This window comes from Jaculus jaculus, chromosome 1, assembly GCF_020740685.1.
Source record: "Jaculus jaculus isolate mJacJac1 chromosome 1, mJacJac1.mat.Y.cur, whole genome shotgun sequence".
Classification (NCBI taxonomy): Eukaryota; Metazoa; Chordata; class Mammalia; order Rodentia; family Dipodidae; genus Jaculus; species Jaculus jaculus.
This window is the reverse complement of record NC_059102.1, coordinates 59,035,992-59,048,325: the sequence shown is the minus strand read 5'-3', so window position 1 is coordinate 59,048,325 and position 12,334 is coordinate 59,035,992. Positions and strand designations below refer to the sequence as shown.

Genomic DNA, 12,334 nt, shown 5'->3' with positions numbered 1-12,334 from the left:
AGCTCAGTCACTAAAGTGTTTGCAGACTTGAATTTCATTCCCAGAACCCAGGTAAAAATGCTGGGTATAGTGATGCACATCTGTAATACCAATGCTGGGGAAGCAAAGACAGGTGGATCTGTGAGGCTTACTGGCCAGCCAGTCTTGCCTACTTGTCAATTTCCAAGCCAATGAGAGATACCATCCCAAAGAAAATAATGGACAACTCCTGAGGAAGGACACCTAAGGTTGTCCTCTGGCCTCCACACATGTACACACATAGATGTACAGCTCCTTAGACATACATACACTTGCACACATATTTATGCAGCTACACACACTCACAAAAATAAACATGTGAAAACAAGGAAGAATGCTTGAGAACAATAAGAAAGTAATGTTTTTAATTTTTTTTTTTTTTTTTAACAGGAAAGAGCTGATCCTCTCTGGCACTTTAAGTCCAATTAAGGACTTACATCTGGGAAAACTGGCCTTAACTAAGTTTCCAAAGAGTCCTGAGACATGGATTCACAGGTGTGACTAATTTATAGTATTCTGGTCTTGATTAGTACCAAAATAGCTAGAGAAAGACACAGCTGTGGGGCAGGATTGTATTTTTTTTTAATTATTTATTTATTTATTTGAGAGCGACAGACACAGAGAGAAAGACAGATAGAGGGAGAGAGAGAGAATGGGCGCGCCAGGGCTTCCAGCCTCTGCAAACGAACTCCAGACGCGTGCACCCCCTTGTGCTTCTGGCTAACGTGGGACCTGGGGAACCGAGGCTCAAACCGGGGTACTTAGGCTTCACAGGCAAGCGCTTAACCGCTAAGCCATCTCTCCAGCCCTTTTTTTTTTTTTTTATTTGAGAGCGACAGACACAGAGAGAAAGACAGATAGAGGGAGGGAGAGAGAATGGGCGCGCCAGGGCTTCCAGCCACCGCAAACAAACTCCAGACGCGTGCGCCCCCTTGTGCATCTGGCTAACGTGGGACCTGGGGAACCGAGCCTCGAACCAGGGTCCTTAGGCTTCACAGGCAAGCGCTTAACCGCTAAGCCATCTCTCCAGCCCCAGGATTGTATCTTGAATCGAAGCATTAATTCTGAGGTCGAGTTACTTACATTGACTTCTAGATCAGGGACTGCCACGTGCATCCTAAATGTCCATGGGAAATTACATACACACCCCAAATTTTAGTTTTCCCTATTGTAAAGTGAGAGCAATAAGCCAGGCATAGTGGCGTGTGCATTTAGACCCAGCACTGAGAAAACAGAGATAGGATCACTGTGAGTTTGAGGCCTGCCTGGGACTACAGAGTGAGTTCCAAGTCAGCATGGGTTAGAGTGAGATCCTACCTCAAAAAAACTAAGCCGGGCATGGTGGCGCACGCCTTTAATCCCAGCACTCAGAAGGCAGAGGTAGGATTGCTGTGAGTTCGAGGCCACCCTGAGACTCCATAGTGAATTCCAGGTAAGCCTGGGCTAGAGTGAGACCCTACCGTGAAAAAAAAAAAAACCTAAAATAAATAAATAAAAATAATAATTACACCTATCTTACAGAGTTAGTTCAGTGCACATGAGATAAAGCATGCAGATATTACCACAGTGCCAGTATATGTTGAGTAAATATATTGAGTATATTAAATACTCAATGGATGTTGGCTCTTATTACCTATTTGTGGCAGTTGGAGAAATTCCATTTACATACTTAACTACCATGAGCAACTTGGGTTTTGGAATGCATGTGGTTGTTTTCTGGGAAAGATAGTGGTCTGATAACTGATTATTAAAATTAAACTTTAAAGGAAGTTAAAGACAATGGGATTGTGTAGTGTATAGACTAAGCTAAAAGTTATGACTACAACAGATGTAAAGAGCACATTTAGGCTAAAGCCCTGAGGTAGACAGAATACAAATAAGGGTTCCAAAACTCCTGGTTATTTGGAAGCATCTTTCTCTTGGACCTTGTGTAACTATTCCTCATTGACTAAAACAGAAATGGTGTGGCCTTGCTTGCTGGTTGGTGCAGGTGGAGAAATTACTCTGAGAAAGTTTATTCTCATTAACCCACTCTAACATTTCCTTAGTCATGGTCCTTGTTAGAGTCTTTTTAGCTCAGTTTTTCTTAGCTGCCATTTTGCCTTTGGTTAGCAAAAGGTAGCTTCTCCCAAAGTACAGGCAGTTACATTTTCTTCCTTACTAGAAATTGTAACAGACACCTGGGAGTTACATGCTAGTGTCAGTGTGTTGGAAAGGGATGGTTTCAGAAGAGAACTATTAAATACAAGGCTGTCAGTTATTGGGGCTCTGAAAAACAGTATTTTGTTGTTAGATTAAAAAGTGTGGGCTAGTGGGCTGGAGAGATAGCTTGGTGGTTAAGCGCTTGCCTGTGAAGCCTAAGGACCCCAGTTCGAGGCTTGATTCCTCTGGACCCACATTAACCAGATGCACAAGTGGGCTCATGCATCTGGAGTTCCTTTGCAGTGGCTGGAAGCCCTTGCATGTCCTTTCTCTCCCTCTCTCTTGTTCTCTTTCTCTTTCTCTCTTTATGTGCCTCTTCCTCTGTCTGTCACTCTCAAATAAATAAATTTTTAAAAATATTTTAAAAAAAGTTTGGGTTAGAGAGATGGCTTAGCAGTTAGGACACTTGCCTACAACTCCTTAGGACCTACATAAGCCAGATGCACAAGGTGACACATATATCTGGAGTTCCTTTGCAATGGCTGGAGGCTCTGTTGTGACCATTTTCTAGAACTCTCTCCCTCTTCCTCTCTCTCTCTCTCTCTCTTTCTTTCTCTCTCTGCCTGTTTCTCTCTCAAATAAATAATTTTTTTAAAAAACTTCCTTTGGTTAATAACGAGTTGAGTTTTGTTATTCATCTTTCTGTACCTTTGGGCTGGAAATTTTTATTCTAAAAGAATTAAAAGAATGCTTTCATAAAAAGAAAAATGTTGATATGAAGTAGTTACTTTGTAGTATATTTTTTATTTTTATTTTATTGTTTTAGAGAGAGAAAGAGAATTGGCGTGCCAGAGCCTCAGCCACTGCAATCGAATTCAAGACACTTGCCCATCTAGTGGGCATGTGCGACCTTACGCTTGCACCTTCGTGTGTATGGCTAACATGAGATCTGGAGAGTTGAATGTGGGTCATTAGGCTTCACAGGCAAGCACCTTAACTGCCAAGGTGTCTTTCCAGCCTTCTAGTACCTTTGACTTAAATGTATGCTAATTTAAATCTTACACAAGAAAAAGGGAAAAAAATTAAGCAATTTAAAACCTAGATGGCTTAATTGTATCTGCTTCGTTACAGACTTCGAACTGTAATATAAAAACTTTGTTTAGTGAAAGCTGTCAAAATGAAGCTTCTTGTTTCCAAGCACATAAATATAGAGTGAGACATGCACATATAATTTAAGATTTCATTCATGATGCCTCCTCTAATATTTACTAGTGACTAATACCCCATACCTACTACTGCTACACACCAACACACAGAAGTTGCCTTTAGGTGTCCTGGCCAAAAGTTAATTTTGGAATAGTTGTTTTGATACTGATGTTATACTCTCCTGATGCCTTTTAATATTTTAGGAAGGTTTCTCTTCTTGTCTGTCCTTCATCCCTCCTGTTCATACTTCCAGATTTAGTTATCTTCAACAGTAGTATGACAGTTGTCTCTCTGTCTCCTAAACAACTAGGGCCCTGTAAGCCCTATTATTTTTACATTGTGTCTCAATGGAAATTGAATTTATAACAAAGAAAGCATTGTTTTCTTTTTTCATTTGTATTCTTTCCTCCTCTTTCCCACATGCTACATTAACAGGCGATGGGTGCTACAACAGCTAATTCAGGAAACTTCCTTGCCTTCCTTTGTTACCAAAGGAAATTTAGGGACAATTCCTGCAGAGAGGACACAGCGACTCCTACGAGAAGAGATGGAAGTCTGTGGTGAAGCAGCAGGGAGATACCCAAGCAACTACAATGCCTGGTCCCATCGTATCTGGGTTTTACAACACCTGGCCAAACTAGATACTAAGGTAGGATTATTTTTCAGTCTGCACGGGCAGTATTATCCATGGACCTTTTCAGTCTTTGGTCATAATTTATCCTTGGAAAGAATGGTCCAGCAGCCCTAGAAGATCAAGAAAGCTGGCATCTCCAGAGAAGTCTTTGCAATCACATTTCCCACTGGTGCAGTTTGGGGCACTGTTAAGGGAGTGTATTGTTAGGCCAAAGGCATGTTGAACCAAGCAAGAAGATGGAGCACAACTCTCGTTGTCCTAAAATAGGATATATTTTTAAAAACTTTTAGAATTGGCATTATTTCATGGTAGTCTCTGGATATGCATGAATGAGCTGAATGAACCAGCATTCTTCATTGTTTCCCAGAAAGTAGGGAAAGCAGCAAGGGCAGGATATCTTATCCAGGTGTTCCCAAGCTCACACCCACTCCAGGTCTACTAAATGAGAGTGATGAAGAGATCTGCAGTTGTGTTTGTTATTCATAGGCTAAGGAGTTTGTATGGATGCAACATCAAGTTGGAAACTCTTATAGCCTATTTTGTTGTTGTTGTTGTTTGTTTGTTTTATTTTTCAAGATAGGGTTTCACTCTGGTCCAGGCTGACCTGGAATTCACTATGTAGTCCTAGGGTGGCCTCAAACCCGTGGTGATCCTCCTACCTTTGCCTTACAACTGCTGGGATTAAAGGCATGTGGTACCATACCCGGCTCGCAACCTAATTTTTTCAGTTTAAAAAAGAGATGGAAGTCTCCAGAGAACTATAATAGCTTTCAGGGTGTGCACCCTTTTGATGTTGTGATGCAGTGTTATCAGCTACAAATGTTATGGGCTGTGTTTTTAAGCCATCCTGTGATGCATGAGTCCTTGGGCTGCAGAGTGGACATGGCTGTCAGGGTTAGCCACCATCAGGTATTAAGTACTTACCAGCAGAACTAGAGCAATCTCTTATGCTCCTGTTTCTATGTTACAGACTTGTCTCTTTTTTTTCCTCCTTTCTTAGGTATTAGACTGCCATGGAGATATAGGGTGCTTTCCTAAGTACATCTGAGGATTGGGACAAAGAGAAACAATGTAAGGTAGCTTTAATCCTAGCACTTGGGAGGTGGAGGTAGGAGGATCATTATGAGTTAGAGGCCAGCCTGAGCTACAGAGTAAGTTCCAGGTCAGCCTGGGCTAAAGGGAGACCGTACCTTGTCTCAAAAAACAAAACAAAAATACAATTCTATTGAATGTCAGTGTCCCAAGTAGTGTTTTATAGAGGTACTAAGAAGCTTTTTGTTATCTGAAGTTACCACCTTTTCCCTTCCCAGAAAAATGCAGAAAAAAAATATAGCTTTTTTTTTTATTTCCAAGATGTTTTATTTTAATTGTTTTTTTTATTTTTATTTATTTGAGAGAGACAGACAGAGAGGGAGGGAGAGAGACAGAGAAAGAGAATGGGCATGCCACGGCCTCCAGTCGGTGCAAACGAACTCCAGATGCATGGGCCCCCTTGTGCATCTGGCTAACATGGGTCCTAGGGAATCAAACCTCTAACTGGGGTCCTTATGCTTCACAGACAAGCACTTAACCACTAAGCCATCTCTCTCTAGCCCCTTCCAAGAGATTTTAAGTCAACAATTGTGAATAAGCAGATCTTTCCATTCCGTTTTATATGACTAAGTGTCAGAAGGAGGGGCCTCCTAAAGGAGCAGAAAGTACAGAGACTTATAGTCATTTCAGCCTAAATTGAATTTTGGCTCCTACCAGCCTTACATGGAAAGTAAGTCTATACTATTTTCATTTTAAAAATAAGGTCTCCAAGATCTCCCTCACTGGCTTATTGTGAAAATTCTCTAAGTTATAGGTGTACTAGGTACTTAATACAGGTTCTTTTCTGTTCTCCCACAGATAAGCCAGGTGAAGTCAGCTGCCAATGTACTTCATCCATTTAGTGTAATTTGTTCATCAAAAAGCAGTTTACTACTCTACTTCCTAGCTTTTGTCCTGCATACTGGGTGTGGTAGTAAAGACCAACTTTGCTTGCCACAAACCAGAGGAAATAGGACAGCAGCTAGAAAAGAGCATGACACTTAGAGGGACTGCAGGAGCTCAGGGTCCAGTTGGGAGGACAGGAAATGGCTTATCATCCAGATGTCTTGTTGGAAATATGTCAGTCTGGTCGGCTGCCAGGGAGATAGAGTGCTGGAGAGATGGTCATTTCTGTCAGCTTCAAAGCAGGGTTGGGGCATTGGAGGCGGGTGAGTCTAACATGAAAGGCAAAGTCCAAGTGAGATGAGAACGTTTTGGAAACTTTCCTGCACTAGTGTGAGCTTTTTCAGATGCTGTTCCCATACAAGCAGGAAAAGGGCCAAGGTGAATTTCAGTTGCTTGAGGTCATCTTCTATTAAATATAATAGCTTATTGGTGAGGTATTGGCTCAACTGCCTGGATCTGCTCCTGAACTCACGTGTTGACAATCTTCCTTGACCTGCCCTTTAGCGGGACTGGTCAGTATTCTTGTCATCGTCACCACTGTAGCCTTTCTTGTAGCATTCAACACTTAATTGTTTTCAGTAAAATATGCTGGGTTTTCACAATTCCCTTTCAGTTGTTATCAGCATTTGGGCCCAGCTAGAAGAGCATTGTCTATACTCTCTGTCATGATGGCATGAGGAGGGCCATGCATACCTATAAATCCCTGCTACTCAGGAAGCTGAGGCAAGAGGATCATAGGCTAGAGACCAGCCTAGGTTAACAAAGTGAATTTAAAGCCAACATGGGCAACATAGTGAAACCATGGCTCAAAGCAGAAATAAAAAGGCTGGGGTATAGCCTAGGGGTAACAAAAAAAAAAAAAAAAAACTTTGATAGCATAGAAAAGAACTAGGATTTAATCACCAGTACTGCAAAAAAAGTAAAATAATAGAAAGTACATATAAATGGGCTGTCATTATTTACTTAGAAAGTTGAAAACAAATTTTAAGGACTAGTATCCAAAACCAGTAATGTTATGAAACTAAGCATTGAGAAATTGTTACACTCTTACTAAAAGACAGTATAACAGCACTTTATATTTCTATATATATATTCAAAATATTTTTATTATTTATTTATTTGAGAGAGAGAAAGAATGAATGGGCACACCAGGGCCTCTTGCCTATGCAAAGGAACTCCAGATGCATGCACTACTTTATTTATCTGGCTTTGCATGGGTACTGGGGAATCAAACCCAGGCCATTAGGCTTTGCAAGTAAGTGCCTGTAACCAATGAGCCATATATCCCCCCAGCCTCATTTATTATATTTTAAAAGGTGGAGAGTTTTGTAATATTTCCACTTCTAGGAATTTATGTAGAGAAATCATAGGAGTTACAGTGTGCTATAATGATTAAAGGCACTGCTCTATTGTCATACAGACTTAATTTTCATCCTGGCATGACCACAACTTAACTGTACAGTCTGGAAGAAGTTACTTAGCTTTTCGAACATTGCTTCCCCATCTGAAAAGTGAAGTTGGTAACTACTGTTTCATCAGGTCATACCTCCTGAATGTGTAGTTTCACACAGAATGGTTGTCATGATCCTCAAGAAGTGATCAGTAAATGCTAGCTACTCAATATAAAGATTTTAAGTAGACAAGTAACATTTACAATAATGAAAAGCTAGAAAGACTGGTCCTCCAACAGTGACAGATTTGTTCCATTCCATTCCATTCCAAGTTGGAATATTTTAGTTTACTAAAAATTGTACTTTAGTACTAGTGTTAAAAAAATTTTCATAATAATTTATGTTCATATACTTACATATGGGGTAGGCTTCTTATAATTGTAGCATATTAACATTCAACAAGACAGCAAACACTTCAAAGTGCCTGGCACATAGTAAATTCTCAACAGATATTTTTGTACACATACAGTGTTGTGATGAATTTTTCCAATTCTTTTTTTTAATAAACATCATTTTTGTTGTTTTTTTTAAGTGATAGAGGATGACACTTGAAGTTCTCTGTCTTCTGTGCATTTTTATGCGTATAGTATATACATACCAAAAAAGAAAGCAAAGCTTCAACAGTAGCTAAGAGGGCAAAGAAAATAGCTCTTTGGTAAAGGTTTTGCCTTGCAAGCATGAAGAGTTCAATTCCCTAGAGCCTATGTAAAAATGCCAGGAATGATGCTACACATTTTTAATCTGAATACTGGGAAGGTGGAAACATAGGATGATCCCTGGGTTCATTGGTCAGCCAGTGTAGCCTAAATAGTGACCTTAAGCCAACTGATAGACTCTGTTTAAAAAATAAAATAAATCAAAAAATGGACACTATTCCAGAGGAATGACACATGAGATTGTCCTCTGGCCTCTACAATATGTACACACATACCTACCTACATGTGTATTCATGAATGTACATGCACATATTTACATATACATACATGCAAAGAATAGCTAAGGAATTGTTTTATAAAGACAAACATTAAAACTGTTAGATATTTAAATACATTAAGAAAGAACAAAATTAAAATGATGATGCTCTTTCAAAAATAGACTTGGTAATGGTTAAAAAAATTATAAAGTCCAGGAACAAATTTCAGTACATAATATATACAAATTTCACTGATAATTATGTTATTAACTTTTCTCATTGTTGTGAGAAACTATCTGAAAAAAAATTTGGGAGACCAGGGTTCATTTTGGCTCACAGTTTGGGGGTGCCATCCATTGTGGTGAAGTCACCACAATGGCAGCAGCAGCAGCTTCCAGCAGCTGGTCACATTGCATGTGCAGCCAGGAAGCAGAGGGAGATGTATGCTGGTGCTCCACTCACTCACTCCTTTTTGGAGAAATGGTACTGCTCACATTTAGAGTGGGTCTTACCATCTCAGTTAACCTAATTTGAAAACTCATTCAGAGAATATGCCCAGAAGTTTGTTTCTGCTGTGACTGTAAATCCCATAAAGTTGACAAGATTAACCATTACATAGTGATATGTGGTAATTATGATATTTTGTAAAGTAGAGAATATATTATTTGCTCAGTTTGTGAGGACTGATAAAAGTTAATTGGCTTTTGGGCTCGAAAGATAGCTTAGCAGTTAAGGCACTTGCCTACAAAGCCAAAGGACCCAGGTTCATTTTATAAGAGAAAGTATCATGCAGTAAGCTTGTATTAAGTGGCTGTACTGTGCTGGATTTTACATAAGATGCTAGTGAGAGTTGTAATGTCAAAAATTTTAGAACAAAGAAATCACAGATGTTAATGGAGAAAGAAAAAATATTTAAAATTCCTTCCTATTCACATCTCTCTTTTCTTTCTGCAAGATTCTTCTTGATGAACTGTCTGCTACTAAACTCTGGGCATCCATGCATGTTTCAGACCACAGTGGATTTCACTACCGCCAGTTTTTGTTAAAGTCTTTGATTAGTCAAACTGTAATGGACAGTTTTGTTTCTGAACAAAACTCTTTGGGTAGTGAGCCAAAATATGAGGAAGAAGCAGCTTCAACAGAGGAGTCACGGATAAATCTTCCTCATCTTCTTGAAGAAGAAGTAGAATTCTGCACAGATCTTATTGATTCCTACCCAGGACACGAAACCCTTTGGTGTCATAGGTAAGAAAAGGGGAAAATCCATTTCCTGTGTGAAACTGGGCATGTCCTCAGAAGAGCTGCAGAAGTGACAGAAGGGCTTGTATATACCCTATTGTCACTGTCATTATTAACAGGAGGTTCATCTCACAGAGCTGTGCTTATGTTTTAGGCTCAACCTTAACAAAGAATAAGTTGTATTACTTCTGAAATAGAATAAAGCCAAAAACAAAATAAAACATAAAAGTGTTTCCTGACTCTCATTGGAGACCCTAAAAATTTGTATATCTGGAGTGGAATGCTGCCTTCTGTTTTTAAGAAAAGCAAGACCTCTTAACAGATCATTTGGATGCAGACAGGGTTGAAACTAATGATTAGGCCATGGATTATAAATTGAGACATTTATTTAGTTAGTTATATTTTGGCCTAATGGTCTGAAAACTAACCTTAAATACAGTAACTCCTGATAACTCATCTACCTACCTTTGATGGCAAGATAAATGCCATGTTATAAAGAAATCAAGGTAAGTAAATGCCTTGCTTCATCTATTTTAGATCTTCCTATATTTAAAGGCATCTTCATCTTTATAAATGCAAAAAATTCTACTTCAGACCAAGATTCAATTTGTAAACAAAAGATTTACTTCTGATAGGCAGGAAGTGAGCATTGCAAAAAAAAAAAGTATATATTTCTTAAGCCTCTGACTCCTTGTTCCCCATCCACTTCTCGTATATAGTATAGTCTTTTATGTAGGCTGTTAGAAAACCTGCTCCATGGTAACTATCTTCAGGAAAGACAGAAGACATTCTTCCCATTTTTTGGCACCTTCATTAGTAGACATTTGTCTTTTTCTCTTCAAACCAAGACATTTTATTTTACTTTTAAGATAGAGGTTAACTTGTTATTATTTTAGTGTTAAATTTTTTGTTACTATTTTATATTTTAGCATATTAATAGCAAAGCTTTGCTGGTTTAAAAAGATAATTTGTATTAAGCAGTTACCTTCTCATTTCTGGGACAAAACAACAGACCAGAGCAGTTCATGGGAGAAAAGTTAGAATCTTCATCTTGGCAGCGAAGCATAGAAGAGCAGAGCCTGGACATCCCATCTTGTCACATCAGCTGGTTAGTAGCAGCAAGAATGAGCTGTATCTAGCAAGGGGTTTTGAGATGTAACACCCCAAGTCTCCACCCCAAGAACAAGGCTCCACTTCCCAACTGGCCATGAGCTGGGAATTAAGTATGAGGGTTAATCACAAACAAATGAGACTATGAGGGACCTTTCATATTCAAACTACCACAGTTTATGTTTGAGAAATAGCAAAATTAACAGTAAAACTTCTCTTTGTTCATATGAAGATTAAAATTGGTTTGGAGAATGAGAAGGAAGTTCAAAGTTAACATGACCTCTATGCTATAGGCTAATTTTCCATTGCCAACTCATTGCCATTTTGTTGCCCTTTATTGGCCCTGTTTTTTCCTCCACAAGTATAGGTGCATTATATGTTCCCTAGTTGTGGCATTTACCTTTTCATGGTTGGGACAAACACTTGACCCAGGAGCAGCTTATGGGAAGAAAGGGTTTATTTCAGGCTTGTAGAATTCAGGGGACACTTCATCATGGCAGAAGAGGCTGGCTCACTTAATTATCATAGCAGAGAGGGAAGCCAACACCAGTGAGCATACAGCCAGAGCTCAAACTGGCTATGTTCACACCAAGTAGGGCTGAAGTCAAGATCCATCCCCAGTGGCACACTTCTAACAGAGATCTATCAGCTGGAGACTTAGTAGGAAGTTTAATCAGAAATACCTGAGTCTATAGGGGATGTACATTCAAACCACCACACTCTATCCCTGGCCTCCATAGACTCATGACCTTCTCATAATGCAAACTGCATTGTGTAACTTCAAAGTTCCCCACAGTCTTTCCCAATTTCAACATCGTTCCAAAGTCTCATCTAAGATTCAAGAGTGACCCTTAGCTATGAGCCCTGTAAAATCAAAACACAACTTACATACTTATGATATATACTGGCACAGGGTAGAGATGTTCCATTCCAAAAAGGCATAACAAGGAGAGACTGAACCAATGCAAAATCAATAACCAGCAGGTAAATATCATCCACCATCTGCAGTTCCAAGTCCACATCCATAACCAGTGATGAAGAAGTTTCTAGGTTTCCAATTCTCCCTCTTCAGTTAGGCTGCTCACAGCCTGGTAACAATACCATTCTCAGCCAGCAGCTCTCCATGGCAGCCATCCCCCAGTTCTAGTATATCCAAACTGTCTTTGTGTCTACATTGCATACCATGGTTCATCTTCATAGCTCTTTATAATGGTCATTCATGGCATCCACACAGGAATTTCAGTCCACTTCACATTGCCACATCTTAGCAGTGGCTCTGGAATCATGTGCACTTAATGACCTGCTTCCCTGCATTTTTCATGCTTTTAAAACCAGTACCAAGGCTAGAGGGATGGGTAGACACTTAAGGTGTTTGCCTGCAAAGCCAAAGGACCCAGGTTTGATTCCTCAGGACCCATGTTAGCCAGATGCACAAGAGGGCACACGTGTCTGAGTTTGTTTGCAGTGGCTGGAGGCCCTGGTATGTCCATTCTCTCTTTCTCCCCTTCTTTCTCTGTCAAATAAATAAATAAATATAAATTTTTTTTTTAATGTACCAGGTGAGTGGCATAGCTAAATTTGTAAATCCTGATGTGAAATAAAGCTTGACCTTGAAGAGTAGGATACTCCTTCACCAGTCTTCCT

At 39.5% G+C, this 12,334-nt stretch overlaps 1 protein-coding gene across 1 annotated transcript in view; it reads left to right on the top strand.

The window, feature by feature from the left end:
• Positions 1-12,334, top strand: part of Ptar1 (protein prenyltransferase alpha subunit repeat containing 1) — a 40,341-nt gene that overhangs the window by 24,713 nt on the left and 3,294 nt on the right. Inside the window, exons 4-6 of the mRNA XM_004653143.2 lie at positions 409-513; positions 3,802-4,015; positions 9,297-9,586. Coding sequence (XP_004653200.1) covers positions 409-513; positions 3,802-4,015; positions 9,297-9,586 — 609 coding nt within the window. The remainder of the gene's footprint in view (positions 1-408; positions 514-3,801; positions 4,016-9,296; positions 9,587-12,334) is intronic.